The 22393-nt window shown below is 39.0% G+C and overlaps 2 protein-coding genes across 4 annotated transcripts in view; both read right to left on the bottom strand.

Annotated features, from left to right (window-relative positions):
* The window catches only part of NCAPG2 (non-SMC condensin II complex subunit G2), a 50777-nt gene extending 46345 nt beyond the window's left edge, over positions 1–4432 (bottom strand). Inside the window, exons 1-2 of one of the 2 annotated variants that reach the window (XM_075746619.1) lie at positions 4034–4432; positions 3236–3330 (exon numbers count right to left, since the gene is read on the bottom strand). In XM_075746619.1, coding sequence (XP_075602734.1) covers positions 3236–3310 — 75 coding nt within the window. In that variant the 5' untranslated portion in view covers positions 3311–3330; positions 4034–4432. The remainder of the gene's footprint in view (positions 1–3235; positions 3331–4033) is intronic. The other variant, XM_075746620.1, reaches the window with a different exon arrangement.
* A 9340-nt stretch (positions 4433–13772) lies between these two features.
* Positions 13773–22393, bottom strand: part of ESYT2 (extended synaptotagmin 2) — an 85880-nt gene continuing 77259 nt past the window's right edge. For both annotated transcript variants that reach the window (XM_075746616.1, XM_075746617.1), the window contains 5 exons: positions 20320–20418; positions 19587–19718; positions 18102–18207; positions 17080–17129; positions 13773–16966 (listed from right to left, as the gene is read on the bottom strand). In XM_075746616.1, coding sequence (XP_075602731.1) covers positions 16921–16966; positions 17080–17129; positions 18102–18207; positions 19587–19718; positions 20320–20418 — 433 coding nt within the window. In that variant the 3' untranslated portion in view covers positions 13773–16920. The remainder of the gene's footprint in view (positions 16967–17079; positions 17130–18101; positions 18208–19586; positions 19719–20319; positions 20419–22393) is intronic.

Genomic DNA, 22393 nt, shown 5'->3' with positions numbered 1-22393 from the left:
AGTATAGCCTTAGGGACAGAACTACAGATTTTGGAGTACAATCTGCATAGAGCAGTGCTCTGCATACCACACTATTTTAAATGCCCCCCATCAAACCTAACTCCTGAGCACGTTAACCCCATACTTCTCTCCTTGGCTCTACTGAATGGGAAGCCACTATTAGTCCTTACAGAGACTTCACTAAGAGACTGATGTGAACTAGTTTCTCAGAAGAACCTTGCTGGAAGGCTTTACTTCAGAAATGCAAAGGGTCTGTTAGCATCAAGGAAGGGTAGGCAACATGCTATGAAAGGCAATACGCAGAGAAAAAATGAGAAGAAAAAACAGACACAGCCAAGAAGTACAGATCATTTTTGAGATGTAATTTGCAATACTGAAGTGAAGGTTTACCAGATCAAAAACACTTTGGAGGAAAGAGGGAGAATGTCCATGATCTTGAAATAAAAATATTTTTAGTTTGCAGATACACTATAAAACAGGAATCAAAAAGGAAAAAAAAGTTGAAAGGAAATAGAGAAATAGAAAATAATGAAAGAAGCAGCAGTAAGTATTAGAAGGTTCCCAGAAGGGTACAAGAAGATAGATCTTGTTACATATTTATAGCAGAAATTCTATCCTATTCTACAGCTGGAAACAAATACAATAAACCCAAGGCCACAGGAGGAGTTCTGCAGCCCTCTAATTCAAACAAACCCAAAAGACAGGATATTAAGATTGTACTGTTCTGAACAAGAAGAGTGAATTCATAATAAGACCAGAGCTTTCTGGTCTTTCTTTGGTATGATATGAGATAGAACTATTCCAAAACCTATGAGGAAAAAGGATGTCATTGAATGATTGTCATATCTGTGATTCCTTTTTTCCTGTTCAAGAAATAATGTATTTTCTTGAATTGGAACAGGATTTAGTGGAAAAATTTAACAGCACCTGATAAAGACTTCAATGAACAGCACCACAATATGGTAATATTTTAAAAAGATTACAAAGAAAGAAAAGTGAAAAGCCGCAGGCAAACCTTGAAGGAAAATTAGCAAACCCCTGGAATTTTAGAAGATGTGAATGAAACAAAACATTGAGAGGAGGGAAAAGGAAAATTAAAGGAGGGTGGGGTGTGTAGAAATGAGATACATTGAAAGAAGTAGTGATGATAAAAACAGAACTCAAAAAAAGAGTTTAAAAGGCAAATTCTTAGACTAAGGTATAAAATAGGTAGAAAAAGCAGGGCACAGTTATAATATGAAAACTAAGGAAAGCAGCGAGGCTCTAATCATACTTTCCTCTTCTTTCTACATTTATACATCCAGTTCTAAAGGACAGAATACACTACCACAGCTTCCTCCAGAAAAGCAGTCAAGAATTATTCAAGGGAGATCCCAACATGAGGATCCTTATCCTAAGATAAGATGGTCAAACACCCTCCACCACTGAAGGTTTCAAAATGAAATTAATAACTCAGGTCTCTTAGACAATCAAAAAGTAATCAGGATATTCATGTCCTCTTATGCTATGAAAGTATGAAGACAGTTTTAATCAATATACTCATTATAGGCGGTGATACACAGTTTCCAGAGATATTGGCAACAGTTGAAAACTGTTGCCACTCAACTCTTGTGAATTGGTGATGAAAAATAAAAGGACGAAAAAACAATTTTTAGTCCAAATAGACCAAGACATGTTAAGATAGATTACTGCATGAAGATGGCAGAAAAAACATGACCAAATTAATCTAAAAGGAAACACTGCAAGTACTGTATGTTATCCTAGTTGCTTGTTAAAGTGTTTAGATTTGGGGAAAAAAGGGAAGGAAACTTCAAAAGGCAATCCGTTAATAGAGTTGTCATCTATAATTACATACAGGAGTGCAAATGAAAAAACTAGCAAATTTCTTGGAAAAAGAGATTCAATGATGTTTGAGACACAAACATTTCTAAACTTATTACATAGAACACAAACTCTATCACAAAAATCATACGTTTAATACATCTGCTACATCAGTTAATTAGCTCATGCAGGTAATAGCAGGAAAATACTGATTAGAAAGCTTAAGATACTAACCTGACAATATCATTTATTAAAACTAGCAAAAGACATTGAGGAGAAATTGTGTATATTTTAATACCAGACAAATTGAAGCTTAGTGGAAAACACCACAATGCAAATTATTACTTCTGATTACTATGCAATATCCTATACACAACATGAGAATGAACTTTTAATTAGTAGATTTCAGTGGATTTGTTTTGTTGTTCCTCCCGCTTTTAGGGAAATGATTGTCCCCCTGTACTCGGCACTGGTGAGGCCGCACCTTGAGTACTGTGTTCCATTTGGGTCCTCTCACTACAAAAAGGACGTTGAGGTGCTGGAACATGTCCCAAGAAGGGCAACGAAACTGGTGAAGAGTGGAGAGCACAAGTCTGATGAGGAGCAGCTGAGGGAACTGGGGTTGGTTAACCTGGAGAAAAGGAGGCTGAGGGGAGACCTTATCAGTCTCTACAACCACCTGAAAGGAGGTTGTAGCCAGGTGGGTGTTGGTCTCTTCTCCCAAGTAACAAGCAGTAGGACAAGAGGAAATGGCCTCAAGTTCTGCCAGAGGAGGTTTAGATTGGACGTTAGGAAAAATTTCTTCAGCAAAAGGGTTAAGCACTGGAACAGGCTGCCCAGGGAAGTCGTTGAATCACCATCCCTAGAGGTATTTAAAAGGCTTCTATGTGGTGCTTAGGCACGTGGTTTAGTGGTGGACTTGGCAGTGTTAGGTTAATGGTTGGACTTACACATAGACTAAATAATAAGTGGACAACCTAAACCATCAAATGAACAAATACTGGCGAAACATGTCTCTGCTATGTTTGTATATTAGCTCACATTCATTACACAGCAATAAACTCTTTCGTAAGTTAAAACTTAAAAAAAAATGCTTCATCAACATCAAATGAGTACTTTTTTTTTTTTTAAGTGTTACCACGGCACTAAACAGTCATTTTTAAAAAAATGTAAACTGTATATGCAACAACCAAGTGTTACAAAATTATTTTGTTTATAAATAGGAAAATTTCAGATTTTACAACCTTTCCAGCTGTGTTCCACTAAGTGCCACTTGACCTTATTTTCTACAACAATTATCCTATCACATGTGCAGGTATCAGAGAAATAGCTTCTGTCCCTGTGTTACAAAATTCTGCACTGATAACAAACTAAAGATATTGTTAGTCATGCAGGTGTATCATGGCTTACTTACAGGATTCTGAGTATAACGCAAGAAGTCTTCAATTGACTCCTTAGACACAACTTGTAGAAATGCTTCACGTTTCATTGTGGTCTTGTTTTTCCTTGCTTTATAAACAAAACAAAGCATTAAAGTACTGTATCTCAAAATAAGATCATTTTTAGCCTAGAACATATGAACTTGCATTCTTCATCTACACAATTACACATAAAAGATGTTTCCTCCTCCAAAATACTTTACAATTATCTGAATCAGCATTTAGATTCATAACAGCATGAGGCTGCAGTATTTGCATGCTTTCTTCTTAGCTCTTTTTTTTAACTAAACAAGTCTTAAACCAGAAGTTTTTAATGGATACTTCTATTTTGAAAAAGAACTTTAAAAAAGTACATCCAGCACATACGCCCTATTTAGCTAGCCATCATTCCCAACGAGAGCATTTACTTAAATGAGAAGTACTGACGGGCAGTAAAATATTCTCTCATTTTCTCTCTTGTCAAGCGAAGACTGGGAAAATGGCAAGGCCACTTTTTGACACCAAGAGCTTAATTTACGCACCTAAGCATTCCTTCCACCTTAGGTGATCCCCGACGTACTTTACCCATCCCTACCAGCTGGGAGACTGCCTTACATCGCCTTTACCGTGCGTGAAGCCCTAGCACGGAACGGGGCGGGTGCCGAGCCAGGAACAGTCCCGGAGCAGCCAGCGGCTGGCCCTTGCCGGGCTACCGCCAGCCCCGCGGCACGGCCCCACAGGCCGCCGTACGCCGCCGGCAGAAAAGGAAGTGGGAAGACCGACGGGCCGCTTACTTAGCGCTTCCTCAGAAAGAAATCCTCATGGATCTACGGGTTACGTTTCCAACGACGCGGAGCTGCCTGCACAGGAGGGAAACAAACCCGGCGATGGCCCGTACTGACACGCAGGAGAAGAGCCTGAGCCTCTCAGTAGCACTGACCACGGAAAAAACCGCCCATACCAATGCCCGCCGCCGAAAGAGGCGCCAGCCCCGGGTGCGGCTCGGACGGGACAGCACCCCCGAGCGCCGCTGCCCGGCCGGAGCCCCGCTGCCCACACTCGTTGACGCGGCGCTGAGGAGAGACCTCAGCCCGCCGCCGCGCGCGCGCGCGCTACCAGCGCTTTCGAATTCTCCCGCGGCGGCCGTTGAACGCGGGCGGGCGGGCGCGCGAGAGGCACGGAGCTCCCGTCTCGCGAGAGTTCGGCTCCTGACCCCTCCCCGGTGCGCGCCGCAGGGCTGGCCCCGCCCGCCGCGCGTGGCAGTTAGCGGGCGGGGCCCGGTGCGGAGGCGGTACCCCCCCTCCCCCCCCCCGGGGCTCTGCGAACCCGGCGTGTGGCGCCCCGGCACGGGGCTGTGTTCAAAATCTACGTTTTCGCCGTTTTGTGCTTGCCTGAGTGGGGCGTTCGCGCTTGTTGGAAGCGGAGAGTTGTTTTCAGTCAGGTGCCGCCTGTATGCCTGGGTGAGTTTTGGTTCCTCGCTGCTACCTCCAGGCGCGGCCGCCGCTATCCCCGTCCCCAGGCCACCGTTCATGGAGGAGGGGGAGGAAGGACACGGTGCCGCTGCCTGCGTGGCAGAAGGACCGGCGGAGTTGGGATGGAGGAGACAGGCTAGGTAGTAAATCTCCCTAGAGGGGACAGGCCCAATAACGGGCGCGTCTGGGCAGCGGCAGCCCAGGCGTTAGTGAGGAGTTCTCGGGTTTAGATCTGGCTACGCTGAAATGATTCCCTGCTGCTTTCACCTTATAACGAAGGCCGGCTTGCTTACACATCTTTCCCTGGAGGAAGTTACCCACAGGTGGCTGACAGTAAATCTACGTACCAGCTTACTGTTACCTTTCTGTAGCTCTCTTAAGTCTCAGTGCTGTCCAACAGGGAGAAGACATGTTTAGGTTAATTCATGTGTAGGCTTAAGAAACAGTATGCCTTCTTCCATGGATCTCGGGTAATGTGGAAATTCATTCTTAGAAAAACATTTCTGCTAGCTTACAAAGCCTGCATCATCCATTTGATTACACTGGTGACTTTTTTTTCTTCAAGAATGTTATTGTTGTAGTATTGACAGCTATGCGTTTAATCCTTATGGTGAATGGTACATGCATTACACACTCTTCATCCAAAGCAATGAAGCTCTAAACAGGCTACTCAACCAGAACTCTCAGGAGACTATGGAGCCAGATGATATTTACACTTTGATAACTCTGGATTTTTTAATATATCAAGAAATAGCTGCTTTTTTTTCTTCTCAAACTTCTTTTGCAGTGTTTGGAAATAGTTGGACTCAATTCCTTGAATTAAGCATAATCAGCTTTCAGATTATGTAATTTATTTGAGCTATTCTACAAACCAAAACCAGTAAATATGTCTTGTTAAGGGCTTAATTTATATCTTTAAATTTTGCATTTGTGGTAGCATAATATTTCTCAGTATTTCTCAGTGTTGTTGGCTGTTGAGAAGAGGTAGGTGCTTGACTGAAAGCGTTTACTTTTAGTCTGTGAGAGCAGTATGCAAACAAGCACAAGCCAGCAATAATTTCCATAAAAGTTCTCACATCTGATTGGACCTTTATGGATTGTAATTTTTAAAAGCATGATGTAATTCAGATTTTCTTTAATATTATATGTAAAAATTCACTACTTTTCAAAGTAGTTTTTATATCTTTTGCTAATATTTTCATTTTTAACGTAGAATCTTCTTTCACCATCCTACCTCTCAAAGTATTAGTTTATATTCAAAATTAAGACTTGTCACATTTTCTGCCATATATATTTGACTTACCAACTTTTCCTGGTTTATTTTTTAAAGTTTTTGAGTAAACTATTTACCAGGTTTTTATACAGTTTCAAGACTATAGGATGAAAAAGTTTATTATATGCTTAGCCCATATAATCAATGCTATTCTGTATTGCTTAAAAATTGCACATAACAGATGAATAATGTTACTGAAAGACACAAACTCTTTCAATTCCTGAATCATCAGCTGAGTGCAAGTGAAACTTCTGAAATAACTAGATTTTAAAACAAATATGTGCCAGATACAAAGTACTGTAGGCACTGTAGGAGAATGGGTTACATTACTTACAAGTTATAATTGAGATGGATGCGTACCCAAGGCAGGGACAACATGGCAGGAGGAGTGAGCAGCCAAAACCTCATCTTCTTGAGCAATGTAACTGCACACCAGCAGTTTGCTGCCACTCCTTGTCTGCACCTGAAGCCAAACACACTTACCTCCCCACATCATATTTCCATCTAGACAAAGGCCTGTCTCCTTTGAGGCGTGGAAAGGGCAATCCAGCAAATTACCAACATCCACTAACTGGCAACCACAGAGGAAGGTCCCAGGACAGACGGATCCCTGGACAGTCACTTGAAATAGCATCTGTCCTCCAACCTTAATCCCCACACTGACTTCCAGAAGCAGACTTACCAAAAGAAGGGAGCATTTTGCCTCTGTACGGTAAAGAAGGATGAAGAATTAGGGTTGTTTCAGCTCCTATGGACCTGACTTTATTTCTTAGGTTAGGTATGCAGCTAAGTGCAAGAAGCCTGTGGTACAGTTTGCTTGAAATAACTTGTATGAGCTGTCGTCATACTTGTAGAATAGTAAGAGCAAATAAAAAAAGTAGGAAGACTGACATTTATACATTGTGATAACGTCTCTCCTTTCTGCATATATTAAAAATCGTTGCCATTTTAGATCCAAACTGATGGATTTATTTATGTCTTGCATGGACTGCATATTTCATTAATACCTTGATTAGTCTTTTAATTAGACCCTACATTAGTCACCTGGTTACTGTTTATTTAGTCGGGCACATATCCATTTAGCAAACGAACTAAAACATATTTTAGCTTATAATTTGTGTTGCATAGCAACCACAGAATGATTTTTTCATAGTGTTGAAACTAGAAGTTGACACGGATAACAACAGACTGAATAACACCAAATGATTCATTTTAAAGGACCACATAGAGAAACCAGAGGGGCAGAATAGTGTTTTGTAGGTTTTTTCAAGAATTGTGCCTGAACTGCAAGCTAGTAATGAAGCTACAACTCTATTTTCAGTTTCTCTAATGTTCTCCCTTTCAAGAGCACCAAATTACATGCCTCTTTTTGACATATCTGTTCATCTGTTCAAAATAATCTATACCCTGTGATAATAATCTCATATTTATTATCATTTTCCTGTCAAGTCAAGTTAAGGCAAAAATGAAAAATGGTCCTTCCACAGATGGTTGCTGAGCAACAGCAAATAAAGATTTGCTTTTGTGCTACCGCTTCATAAACTAGTCTTTATTCTTATTGGTGGCCTGTATAAGAGATCTCAATTACAAATGTCTCTCACAAGAATATCATGGTTTGGACTATAGCAAGTATTCTATTTTAACCTATGTGATTCAACATTATAAATACTTGTAAAAAAATAAACAAGTAATTCCCTGAATGTCAGATGCTTTCTTGACTTTTTTTTTTCATATTTACAATGTTATTTTCTAGATAATAGTTTCTGATGAGGTGCTTGTACACATTATCTCCTAACACATTAGAATTGTTACTCCTATTTCTATTTATTTGAATTTATAATAAAATTTGTTACAGTTAATACAGTATCCATGAAATCTGCTCATCCTCTGAGGCAGGCTGTTAATAATTTACATGCATTCATTTCCCTTGATTTTTTTTCATTTTCACATGCTTTGATAAATAATCCGAACAGCATGGGAGAGAGAGATGAAGTTTCACACTATTCCACTTCTCCAGATCTCCCCTTGCCGGAAGGTAATACTGCCAATCATGCCATCCTTTATTCAGAGGCAACTGTCAGTTTTCAATGGTTGGTGTGATTAGACCGTGAAACTGCTTATTTCCCTTAAATTATTAATATTAACACGGAACAATTTTCGAGTTTAAGAGATTAAATAGGAAAAAAAACCCATTCACTACAGAAGAAAAAAAAAATGATCCTTGTTAACTCAAACAAAAATAAGGAAATAAAATGTGCAGAGGGAATGCAAAAGCTTTTCTGAAGAGCCACTCCCTGGAGTCGCTGTAGGTGCTGTCAAAGTACTGAACTGCCGCCCCGTGGGAGTTTGCCGCTATTGCTGGGTGTCCTGCAGCTCAGCCACACCAGGGTGAATTTAAGGCGTGAAAACAGTGCAGTTTTATTTTGTTGTATTATTGTGCTTAATTATAAAATAGATATTTCTTATTATTTGCTTTATGATTATGCTCTTACAGTTATCCCTCTTTCCTTACAGGCAGTGTTATAAATCACAGAAATTTTACTCTGCTAACTATTAGTACCATGAAAATTGAAAAATTTCTGAAATGCTATAAAACACTCAGAGAAAGAAATCACAATAACAATATTTGCATAGCTAAATCCATCCCACTGTAAATATAAGGAGTATCACTTTTGGTGATAACTACGGCAAACATTTTCCAGTATAAAGTCATTAACATCTTTCAGAATATTGTGTAGCGATGAGGAAATGTATAATACTATTTTGTTAGTTAATTTCTTTCAGATGTAAAACAGTCCAGTTACATCTGCCATGTCTAGATTACTTTAACCCTATTAAATTTAATATTCTGAATTATTAGAGATTTACAGGTCTTGTAATTGTTCTGTCTCCCTTCAGCTCTCATTCTAGTCTTTATGGACAGAGAATTGTTTCTAAAGTACAAAAACACTGTTGTTACTAATTTTACAAGTGCTCTTAGAGGTTTCATTGTGATAGACATGCATCATGTAGATATGACACCATCTCTGTTCCATCTGTCTAGTATGAAACATGAAAATACTGTATAAATATCAGAATGGGTGTGATTTGCTCCTCCATATTAGGTTTTTTATATATATACACGTATGTCTATGTGTATGTACGTGCGTACACAAACACACCACAAAGTACTTGACACTGGTTGGAGAATATACCAGTGTTTACTTGTCTCTCACATCAGTGTTGGCTCTGTCAAGGCTGAGACACGGCTGTTCCCCGTGTTCCTGATCCAGAGCAGGAACCTAACGCAAGCCCATCGCACTTTTCTTACAGGCTGCACATCCAGCTTCCTGCATGCAAAACCGACAAGTGGGGACCTGCACAAGTGCACTGCCTGCTCGGTGTAGTGCCTGCTCTGTGCAGTGCCAGGCTGGGGGATGCGGCTGGAGTCAGGCACCTGGAAGTGCTCACAAGTTCACTCGTTCAGACATACCTGTGAATTGTTCCTCTTCTGCGCACCAGGCAGTTTGACCTTGTGACGATGTGATTTGGCAAATATTTTCTGATTGTGTCCTTAAACAAAGGAAAAGTGTTTTGTAAGATATTTTTTTAAGTAGGATTTGATCTTTGCCTCCTCTCCCCGCTGTGTTTATTGTACAGCTCCATGATGGTTTTCACTGTTTGATATCCTGAGTTTCTAGCCTCATGCTTGAGCCAACAGTAAAAATGAATACTTAAAGCATGATGATGTTTCAAATGTGCTGGTCAAGGCCTTTCGCCATGTCTTAAACTGCAATTTCACTCCTGCCTGCCTCTGATTAATTTCAAGTTTTTGCAATTTCTAGTTGTGTCAGCTCCTCAAGGGAGTTCTATAATCAACTCTAATTGCCTAGGCACGAAACGCTATGCAAATTGCTGACAGAGACAATTATGGTGAACTTAGAACCTTAATCTTCCAGGAGAAGTTTCGCTTTTCCTCAAATCATGGACCAGTCATTTTCTTTCCCCAGTGCCTCACAACTAGAAGCTTTTACAAAAATATTGTGGCAAATTGAATCCCAATATTATTAACTCCCATTATGAAACTTGATTCTTTCAGTATCACCCATGCCTCAGAGCAAAGAGGGAGAGCAGAGTGTGGTAGGGACCGTGCCCGTTTTCCACTGCTGTTAAGCTAGGATGACTTCAGGCTCCACTCCCACAGATGCCTGGACTCCTGACCGCTTCATTTTTGTACAAGAAACGAAGTGCACAGGCAGCAAAAAAAGGCTTTTCAGAATCAGGTCTGCACTACCATCTAGTGGAATATAATGGTGTCTTCAGAAAACAAAAATTGTGCAGCAATGAGCGTAAATCCAAGAAGTCTTACTGTGAAAGACAAGTGAAACTAAAAAGCTTTATAAAAATACTAAAAATGAAGCTTTTTTTACATTTCCAGTAATCTCAACTTGAAAAAGCATAGTAAATAAATAAGAAAAAATTACCTAGAACAAAATTGCCTTAAACTCTAAGATTTACACCTCTTTTCAGAAAGCTCATCTTAAATACATTAAACCTCCAACTTATTTTACATGCACATTAATTAATGATTTAAAACACAAAGAACGAGCATGGCTACAAATACCATTCTACGAGTCACGACCAGTGATTTCCATTAACGCCTTTTCATTACTTTTAATTTAATTTTCATCACCTGTATGAAGGACAAGTCCAGAGACAATCAGAGTTCTCCATTTGGATCCTCTTGTCACAGATCATCAAATTTATCCAGCTGAAAGTTACAATAGAGCACCCATTCGGTGGTTATCAGATTTACTGTAGCTCAGAGAACATTTCACTATTCATGCAAAAATGGGTAAAGGGTCTTATCAATTCTAGGTTGAAAACATCGCAACATGGTAACATGAACCAAAGTTCCAGATAGCAATGGAAAAACCCACGCAAAATACGTTAGGGACGTCAGTCTATCAGTTGAAGTCTACATGGAACTGTCTGGCAGAATATTTTTTTATTAATCTTTGTGCAATGCTTGGTAAGCTCCAGTTGTCAGTCTCTGAGAGTTTGTAGAATAACACATTAGCTTGTGTTAAGCTGAAGAATAAAAAACCTTATTTGAAATTCCATGCTGGAAACAACCACCATTCAACGTGTGCACCAGTTTTTTGTTTCACGGATCTCATCCCAGTTATCCAGTAAAATTAATGACCTTCACTGAGTACCTACAGACACTTTGCTAGCATTAGCTACATTGCAACTCAAGTTGTATTTTTAATCACTACACAATTTTTGCAGCCTGAGTGAAGAAAGCTTGCATCTTCCTGCTATGTGCCCCCTTTTTTCTCTCAGCTGGAGTTGCTACATGCCTGTCTCCAAGAACTTGGGGTCAGGCAGCAAAACGCCCAGGAGGACCTACTGCACGGGCCCAAGAGCTCCAGTACGTTTATTGATCTTATTTTAGCATTAAAAAATGCACTCGAGAGTCATGGAAGACTTCAGGTTGAGAGGGACCTCAGCAGGTCATCCAGTTCAACCTCCTGCCAAACGGAACTACTGTGCTTAGAAAATGAATAAATACAGTTGATCATCAGTGCCACAACAGATTCTTACCACGCACCTGATGGATGAACTCACAGGACGGCCAGGGTGCTGGGACTTCACAACTTTCTTCTGTATGTAATTTCTCGCAGCCAGGCCGAGGTGGTACACACCCAGCTCTGAGGGCAGTTGGATTTTCAAGTCCCAGCAGGAAAGGACCTCGCTGTCCCTGAGCCAAGAACCACCCCAATCCAAGAACCACCCCAATCCAAGAACCACCCCTACCACAGCCCAGGCAGGAAAGGGAATCTTGACTAGCTTTGTCCTTGAACCTGTTTCTGTATGGATCTTAAAGGGACAAATGGTCACTACGAGCCTTTAATTCCTTTGCAATAAATTTACGGCCACTGAGGACTCGAAGAAACAACGGGGGAAGCCAGGCTGACTTCACTTGGGGAGCAGTGGAGGAAATGGATATGCAGTAGTCTGCTCAAATTGGATTCCTCTGTAGGTGACTGGCAAGCAATATGCCCTGCAGACGGTGAGAACAGAGAGCATCACATCTAGCACATGAATACAGATTAGAGAGCTTTTCTCCCAGAGCTGCCATCTAATCTGGCAGCTAAATTCACTGCCTAACACTGCAAGAAATACAAGTGGATTTTTTTACTTGAGCCGCTTTGCATTTTTCAAATAACATATTTCAGAAGGTGGCTGAGAACATTGTTGAGAGCCTGACAGCATTAACAATCAGTGGGAGAGCCTACAATGACAAAGTTACTTTGTTAAGATGTATAAAAACACTATTTGTGATTAAACAGACTCCTTCAGCAACCAGCTACGGCCATAAATAGGTCTGGGACCATCTGAAGTTTTGGTTCTTTCCACCAAATATCAAAGGCACCATCCAACATTCAGTTTGTTTGAGGGAGAACATAAATAATTATACTGATTAAAACAGAAACCTCATCAGAAACCAATTTTGTATTCTTAGCTGACAAAATACCTGAACTAACCGTGTTGGTAACTGTATTGGCAAACACTGATCTTAGGTGGAGACTGGATGAATTAAATGATGGCTCCAAACAGTTTAAACAGTCCAGCAAATACTAGTAAGTCTAGGCTTGGATGAGCCCATCAACTCAATACTCAATCCATCTGGTGTCTTACACAATTATTTCTGCTCTCTAACAAAATTTTGTGAATTCCTTGGCAGCATTCTGTTGCAGGTGCTGATCCAGTTACCACCTGTCTTGCAGGACTGACTGGAAGGTTTGATGTTGATCCAAGTCTGGAAAACACAGCCACCTGATCAGCACAGGTGGTGCCAGGGAGCATGCCATCCAGAAACACCTTGCCATGAGGGAGCTAGGAACAGAGGCATGCTCTTACTTGGCTTTAGCTGCCTTCCTATGGATTAGCAGAAGCCCTTTGTTCCCCTAAAAAAAGGAACATAAGGATATTCCCCTAAAAAAGGAAAAAAAACAAAACCCAAACACCTGAACATAACTTTGTAGTTAGTATCAATAAAATCATCCAGTGGGGTCCCTTCTAAATGTGATAGCGACTGGGTGATGAACTTCTGCGGCTTTAATTTATGCCTGATGAAAACTGACTATTAGAAATTCAGACAAGCTGCAGCTGTTTAAGGGAAGAGGTATCATAATTAATTATGAGATTATAAATAATTGAAAAATAGTGTCTAATGCAAACAGCATAATTTCTATGGTTGTTTTTCTGTAGTAGATAGAGGATCCGATACCCCTTTTCTTATTTATGCAGTACATAGTTGTTTCTAGCGATATCTGCCTTAGCAAGCAGGTGCAAGTACAGGAAAGATTGCCACACATGAAAATCTGCTGGTTCTAAATCTAAGGCAATTACATGCAGTTCTAGGTCCTTTTGAAAACATCATTCATGACAATTGAAGAGTAAGTACTAGAATCGTGACAATTTGTTCAATTATTCATTTTCAGAGAAAAAAAATTTAGACACTGAAGTTGAACAAAGGACCTACTAATTCTTATGTGTGAATCTGTTCCAAACCAACAAGCAAGGAATTCCCCAGTAGAGTATCCTGTACTTCTCACTCCGCTTTCTCTCACGTAAAACCCCAAAATCTGCCTACACACCTTACAGCAAGGTTACTTAGGTTAGAGCAGTCAGCACACATGACTATTTTAAAAATTCACCTCGCTGTATCACTAATTAGGACAGGGATACGCAAAAGAGGGGAAAAGGGGGTGTATGGGTAGAGGGAAGCAACAGACTGACTTCCATATGAACCATTTATTGAATAAATACATGCATCATAATGTAGAATTACATGAGCAAAAAAGGCAATCTGTACAAAATTGATTACCCTTTGTTCTCATTTCAACTCTCACCATTTGCTGCAGCTCTGATAAAGGATTCAAGACATAAAATGAAAATTCTTTTAATCCAAATCCAAGCGATACACATGCTGATTTGAGTTTGGGTTATACCACTGCTATATTTAAGCTGGTTTTCTTGTCAGTGAAGCAGAGTAATTCTAAAATCAGTTTCAATAGAAGAGAACACGTTGGTACATACAGGTAACAAAGCTTATTTTTAGCCATTTCTTAAACATCTTCATATGTTCATATTTTAAGGCACAAGATAAACAAGAACTACATGAAAAGCTATCAGTTGATATTGAATACATTGACTTGATAATGAGGTGCAATTTTTGCCCAGAGGAAAAATTATATTCGGCCTTCCTACTTCCACATAGACAGAACAATCAGAATTTGGTAACTATGATACAAAGGTTTGTTTCCACCATCTAATCAATCTCATCTTGGCAGTCATGTTCTTATCCAAATTCACTCAGGAGAACATTTCTAAAGAGTTTGACATCCAGGGCTGATGACAGTCAATGGGAATTACTGCTCCTGAATTACATTGACAATTCAATCTCTTAATTTTAAATGGGAACAAGGCTCTCTTAAGAACCTATCCTTAATTTTAGGTTGTGAGCTATTTTGGAAACCTGTCCTATAAACTTATTCAGTTATTCACTTCATGCTATCATATCCCATTTACCCAAACACAGCTTTTTCCCCCCCCTCCTCCAAGACTCTGGAAAACAAAATGTGCACTTTTTTTTGTTTAAGTGCAGAGTCTTCTAACATCTGTCCCCAGACTTCACTCAAGACTTGATGCACCAAATCAGTCTAACAGCCCATCTGTTGGCTGTGGATCGAACTCTGGGGAGTCATGGGCCAGGACGTACAGCAAAAGTCCTTCTACCTCGGGCTGAACCAAGGCAAAAGATAATTCTGCTGAACTGCTGCACTTAGACCTCCTTTATTTAGATCAGCTTTCGCTTTCTGCATTTTCATTGCATTAACAATAATTCTCTGTCTTTACATTCTTAACATTTTAATGGAGAACTAGCAAAGAAAATTATATATTACATTTTATATGAAGAAATGAGTGTGTGTGTATATATAGAGATACTCATACATTCCAATATAGAGTGAAGCCTTCAAATGGAAATCTTTTCTTACAAAGAACCTCTCTCTATTGCCCAGTCCATCAGAAAGTAACAGCAGCAAAATTCACAACATAAATTTGTTTGCTAAAATCATCTTGTATAAAATGTGGCAATAAGAAGGCCATCACCATATAGAGGTGTATGTGTGCGTGTCACACTCATCCGTGACAAATGTTCATGTTAAACTGAACTTAGACAAACTGAAATGAGTCCATTCTTAAAGTTGAAAAAGACAAAAAGCTACATCTATGGTAGGCACTTTGGTACATCTAGTCATGTAGGCATATTCTACATCTAGAATTAAGGTTCTGTCAGTAATCTTACAATAAAGCTAATTTCAGGAGTTTGTTATTCTGCTTTAAAATTCTTTCTTGGCTGAGAGATCATTCTAGAATCCTAGCTAAATAATACACTTTGTCTGTCTAATTGCATACTTATCCAAGAATGAGGGTGTTGGCTCTGAAAGAGCTGAACTGTTCTCTTGGATTCTTAATGCATGTTTTTATAACAGTCTGAGAAAACTTAGCAGAAAAAGAAAAATCAGTTCTGAATACAAAAAAATTCCCCAGAATTCATAAAATTAAGAGTTATGAGCTCAGCTGTTTAGGCTGATACTCTCGCTTCAACTCCCAACTGTCTACTTTTATCAGTTTGTGCTAATGGTATCACTGCTGTAGTCCTGCGGCAGACTATGGCAATGCTTCAGGAGAATGCCGGTATTTCACAAGGAACCTGCGTGGACCACTGAAGTGCATTTTTCTCATGCACCAAACACACTAAGTAGCAATGAAGCAACTGTAAAGACAGTCAGTTTCAACTTGGCTTCACACTTTCTTACCTATTGATTGATGTTCCACTTTAGTATTACAGAAGGTATAGCATAATATACTATTTAGCACAGTATTGTGTAATAAAAACAACATGTCTCATACATATGCCTACTATATGAACTTACATTGCAAGCTGATTTGTATACCTTACACATCAGTGAAACGTGGCAGTAAGGACAGTGGTCTAAGCGGTTCGAGATTTTGTTTATAATACAGAAAAATCCATGTCCTCATACCTTCAAAAGGTCATGTGTCTAGGAATAAATAACAAAATCCAAGTGAACCTGTATAGTAAAGCTGTACTGTTTGTTACGTGTACTCCATTGAATGAAAAGTCAGGTTTAGAAACTGTGATTCATGGACCTCATCCTCTATTTATACAATATTTATAGAATTCTCATTTTTGTTTATAATATTCTATAGCATGATTTTTCAATAATACATTTATATATAAATATTAAAATGTTAATGTTTTGTACATTTTAAGCTAGCCACACTGGGCCAGAAACACAATAAAGTAAAAATGGTTTTTCTGCCATTTGTTTTTGAAGAATATCACAAAATGATTAAGACCATTGTGCTGCAAAGACAAAAGAGATTCATCTGAAGAAATTAACATGCATTTAGAAGAAAATATCTATATCCTTTATCTAATTTTCTTCTGAATTCGAACCAGCATGAAAGAATTATAAAAAAATAGTATATATTTACATGGTACAGTATATCTTGGTGAGATATAAAACAAGGCAAGGAAACAGCAGAACATAATCTTTTCACTTTCTAATAGGTACAGCTGTCAAAGATCTATTTAAACACAAAAGGTTACTTTACTGTACTATTGCACATTACAGTAACACATACAATTGTTTAGCAAATTAAAATACAAAGTTTAACAATGAGAGAGGCTATGTCTACATAAAATGACCAAGTGTTATAAAATTATTGGGGATGTGTCTAAGAACTAAATCAGTAAAGCTATAAAAATAATATTGGTACATCTGTGAGAACAACACTTTAAAAATATATAAAGGTTGGCAAAATTATGCGTGGGGGATTCCTGGTATCCATGGGCCTAACTTGCACCATGTGGCCTTGTACCATCTTCTGTTAAATCATACCTGAAAATGAAAAAAACAAAGGAATTTTTTTTTTACATTTAGCATTTTACATTATTAACACACCAGTTATGAATATGTACTATTATGATTAATAAAGAAAATATTATACTTACCACTGGGTCCAGCCTTTAGCAAGTTCTTCAGATGCCAGAGGTATTAGTAACTGTGGAAAGTTAAATTAGCAATGAATGCACTATGTGTGCCTTTCATTTTATGACTTTTAAAGATCAAATCTGACAATCCCATGAACTACGGTACAAGTAATGCCATTAATAAACAATGTATTTTACATCCTTGTCATCACAGCTAATTGCCCAACTTGTAGTAAAGTTTCAACTTGCTGGTTTTGACCTAAAAATCTATACCCTTTAGTGATACGGTCCCAGAGCACCGCACAGGCTTAAATTCTGAACATGGCATGTCTTGACAATGGCAATCAGCTGATACGTTGATGCTAACAGCCTTCCTAGTAAAAAGGAAAATTAAGAACACCATTCACCATGAACTGACCATGATTCTGCTATCTTTCCTCCTCTTTACAGAGCTCAAACATGGTAATTTGCAAGGCTGTTGGAAATTACTGTTCTTTTTTTGCATGCTCCAAATCTCATGTGTGAGGGACTGTTTACAAGAGCTTGTAGTGATAGACAAGGGGTAATGGGTTTAAGCTGAAGGAGGGTCGATTTAGATTAGATATTAGGAAGAAATTCCTTACTGTGAGGGTGGTGAGGCACTGGCACAGGTTGCCCAGAGAAGCTGTGGAGGCCCCATCCCTGGAAGTGTTCAAGGCCAGGCTGGATGGGGCTTTGGGCAACCTGGTCTAGTGGAGGGTGTCCCTGCCGATGGCAGGGGGGTTGGAACTAGATGGTCTTTGAGGTCCCTTTCAACCCAAACCGTTCTGTGATTCTACGATTACTATTCTCTAGAAGACCTTACTGCCTCATCTTTTGATGTCGGTCTCTGCAGTTTGTTCCTTCCCTTACTGAAGCTTGACATCTAAGCCATCTATAATTTTTAAAAACTTTGTGCCTGAAGCAGGTGCTTCAGTCAACACTAACAAGCTCCTATCACAAGAGGATTTTAGTCTTATATAACAACATGCTGTATTAATAGAATTTGTTTGTTGTCAACTTACTTTGCCAAGCAGCCCTTTATCTTTGGACAAGAAACCACCACTGTTCTTCACTGCAACATCTAGTGTTCTTCTCTGTACTTCAGGCAGGGAAACACTGAAATCAAATCTGACAGGCAAAGTGATGCTTTAGAGAGAATTTTGTACCTAAAGTCCAAGTTCAGTTCCTACAGCTAAACAACAATTCAAATCATAACCAAACTATCCCCGTCCCCAAACAAAAAATGAGGTCTGAGATAAATGAAGAAAAAATCCCAATGTTTTGCCTAAAATTTTTCTTCAATACTATGATCAATTTCAATACCAAATGCTTGAGACTTCTGTTACCTTTGGTCTCTAAAAGCCACTGGTAAAACAAAACAAACACACACCAAACAAAACAAAACAAAGAAAAGGTCAACCGATGACTCTACAGAGAAGAGAATGAGGAATCCTACTATCTTGACAGCTCAGTATCACTATTCTCCAAAAGGGAAAGACTGGTCAGCCTTACTGATCCTCAGTCCTCTAGAACCAGAGCTCCTTTTCTTTCCTGGCACACCAAGGAAACCTATCAGCTTTCAGGAACGAACACATTTTGTTTGCTAGATCTGAAACTTACAGAAAGCGAGGGCAAGATTATACCACAATCTACATTATTTGTCACTACAGTTCTTAGACAGCTTTATTACTTAGCAATACATTTTACTTGGAAAGGCACAGCAAAACAGATATATTACCTGGAATAAACAGGAGAGCGCTGCAGTACCAGGAAAACCTACAAGAGCCTCTAACTAATGATTTACAGGTTTCCCTTGGACAGAATGGACTGAAGTGTTGTTTTCCCCAAGTTTCTGTCTGTAGAGAAAGGTCTTCTTTATTGATAAGTGATGGGTGAGGGAGGAAGGGTTGCACATGTGAGGGAAACTACCATCAAAAAGCTGCGTGCAAAGATAAGGATTTTTATGCAACATAATGTTGCACAACTTCCACCGCTTCCAACCTATGGGCAAGGATATAACCTGTGAGGAAACTTCCTGACTCCCTGGATGCTGAGAAGTGTCACCAAGGAGATTGACTGAGCAATTTGATCATGCATGTCTGGCCCGTCCTCCTGAGAAGGCAGCACCTATCAGCCAGACAATCGGCCTGTCAGAATCGACATGCTTCCTGGCAGGAAGGGATACCAACAGCATTGCCCAGCTAAAAGGCACTCACCTGCCAGAAGAGTGCACACTGTTGCTTAGCTACCAGCACAAAGGGGAGGTAAGTGACATAGGATAGGGCAGAAAATAAGAGAGAAGTGGCTGTTAACAGAGTAAGAAGGGCTACAGTGGTAACAGGGAATAGAAGGATGGGAAGAGCTATTATAGCAGAAGAGTATGAGCAAGTCTGGTGGTGCCAACTAGGAGTTTCAACAGCTCATCCACTCAGGTAAGCTGAGAAACCTTGATTTGACAGCTTTGTAATTACATGATATCAAACTACTACACATAGTTTCGAACATACATTTGATCAAACACTGGGTTTAATGTCTTCTTTGACACATGTGTTTTTCTTCTTCCTGATCGTCTCTTATCAGGCAATAAATACATTCGCACGTATGGATCGGATCCTTCTTCTGAAAACGCTATTAGATTTCTGTGACCAGTGAAAAACAGGGAAAAACACTTAGAAAATAAATGAGACATTGCTGAATATAAGTGTCTACACTACTATCGCTTAAATTAGTACATGAATCAGTTGTGGGACATCCCGCACAAAGTACGATGTGTGGGATACAACACTTAGTTAAAAGCAGTGGTAAAGAAACTAAAAAAAAAGCCAAGCGGTGACTTCTACAAGATCAGATAAATGGTGAGCAGACAGCAGAGGTGGGAATACAATGTTTCTTAAATTCCAATTCAAAGTTTAGATATGGCTTTCAAAAAAGTTATGCGTTTTTGTCATTCCACAAAAAATGCAGTCTCTTAGAGACAGCTTTCAGACACTGCTGATAAAAATCTACATGCCCTTTTCATTTAAAGTCTGACAGAGGCATAGTAGACAAATACAAAGTCACACCAAAATCTTCAACAAAGTTTTTACTGATTCTGAGTGTAGCTCTGTATGGTTTTATTTTTACACATAATTACAATCAGCATGTTATTTTTAAAATAACAAAGATCATCCAGACAACCAATTTAAGAGGATAAGTCAAGATATGACAAAGTTTACAAAGAAATTGATATTTTATGCTCACCTGCAGGAATGCACTACCACAATCAGTTTGTTTCTTTGTGAACTATGACGAATTGTTAGCTGAATCTGTCCTAATGGAGACTGTCCCAGAGTTGTTCCACTGCAGGAAAAAGTAGAACACTAGGCTTAGTTTTTAAAACACATATTTAAAGTAAGACCTAACCAAAATATATGCTGAGTAGTTTTCCCAGGAATCATGTATATCTTCATCAGTTCTTGTACTTCAGTTCCTTGTCCAACAGCTCTACTCTCCAAAATAAGCTAGGTATTCTTGTCGGTTTAGAGGTCAGCTGCTCTTCAGTACTTTGAAAACCATGATCAGTAAAGAACTTACTGCTTTAACAGTTGTATTAGAGTAAGTATCTAGGAAATTGGAAAGAATAATGAGGCAAACCGCAATGATAACCTCTGATGGGCCATTCTTACCTATGGCCAGGAACCAATGAGAAGACCAGCTCATTCTTTTCTAAATACTCTAATGTAGAAACATAAGTATTCTTGGCTTAAAATAATGATACTTCAACTCACTTACTGTCTTAAAAGCTCAAATCACAGTAGAAACACAGCCATTTTAGTTTTCTGTAGCTCATCCCACATTGAAAATAAGGTTAGAATCAATTTACATTTACAAATCAGGTCATGCTTAAATAAAAAGCAAGCACCAGGACTAAGAATTTCTGTTAAAGAGTGGTCAATATTTGCAGAGTTCCCTCATCTCTATTAAATGATTATTTTAGTTTGTGTAAACTGACTGTAAGTATTTTCCATTTCCACATAGAAATGCCGTATATGGCATTTCTCAACCACCTGAAGGATATCTTAACCTCAAGGTGTGCCTCTGTTGTGAATAGCTACTGCAAAGTGGTTGTAGAATGTTCCATTAAAATTCCCAAGTCATTCACTTTAAAAACTAGAATGAAGCATTTCAGTTATTTTCTTAGTTAAAATAAATAAAAATTAAATCAGAGCACCTAAAAACATGGAGCCTACAATAAAGGATGACCTTAGCTGTAGCTTTACCACTCTTAGCAAATGACCAAGTATGAAATTTGTGTATCAAATAAAGAGTAGTATTTCAACATTTATCATAATTAACAAAGTCTAACCCAGTTTTGGGCCAGAAGAGAGGCTGACAAACTGAAGACAAGACAGCAGAGGACCATAAAGATAAATGGAGGCCTGGAGCACATAAGCAGATGGTGAAGGAGAACGGTTTGTACAAATGGAAAAGGCAGCCAACAGCAGATTCAATTGCAGTCTTTCACTACTTGAAACAGCCATTAGAGAGTAGACTGAGTCAGACTCCTTGTGGCTGTGCACAATAAAAGAACAAGAGTCCACAATCAGGTTGCAGCAAGATAAATTCCAACTGGAAATACGAAAACCCCCATGTTTTCACAGTGGAGTGATTAAGCACCAAAATTGTTGAGAAAGTTTATAGAATCTCCATCCTTGGAGATATTCAAAACTTTTTTGGAGAAGGCCCAAGAAACCTGATATAACTTTGAAGTGGGATTTGCTTTGAGCAGAGGGCTGTCCAACCTCCAGAGGTTTCTTTCAATCTATATTACTCTATTGATTCTATCAGCTCTGATAGAGAAAAAGATGAATCGGTTCAATCCCTTACAAATAAAAAATTTAAATCTTCCTACTTAGATTCACAGAGAAGCTACATGAATAGGGAATTAATGGTTTCCATTCTCCTTCTGAGAGCAGAATGGCTGCTCAGCTATCTTTACTGGTAAGTAGAGCTGCCCATTAAGGCAAGTAAAAAAAAAAATTAGAGAATTTAAGAAAGCATGGCTGCAGCAATCCTCAACTGAGTAGTAACTGACTATTCATTTAACATTCTTTATAGTCAACTATCCCTCCGAGTAATTTAAAAAGACCAGCTATATTCAGCTTAATTGGCTTAATATTAATGATAATAGGATTTAGTGGCGAAACAGGCAACTATTGGTATGAAAGTGATTAATGATGTATTGAAAAATAACCTTCCCTCTTGCCATCCCGCTCTTTTTAGCGCTGCACAGTGTAGCTATGAGAACAAGGTGGGCTTTATCCTGCACATCATC

Source organism: Balearica regulorum, chromosome 2 (genome assembly GCF_011004875.1).
Source record: "Balearica regulorum gibbericeps isolate bBalReg1 chromosome 2, bBalReg1.pri, whole genome shotgun sequence".
NCBI lineage: Eukaryota > Metazoa > Chordata > Aves > Gruiformes > Gruidae > Balearica > Balearica regulorum.
Note: the sequence above shows the minus strand (reverse complement) of the source record. Positions and strands in the feature narration are given on the sequence as shown.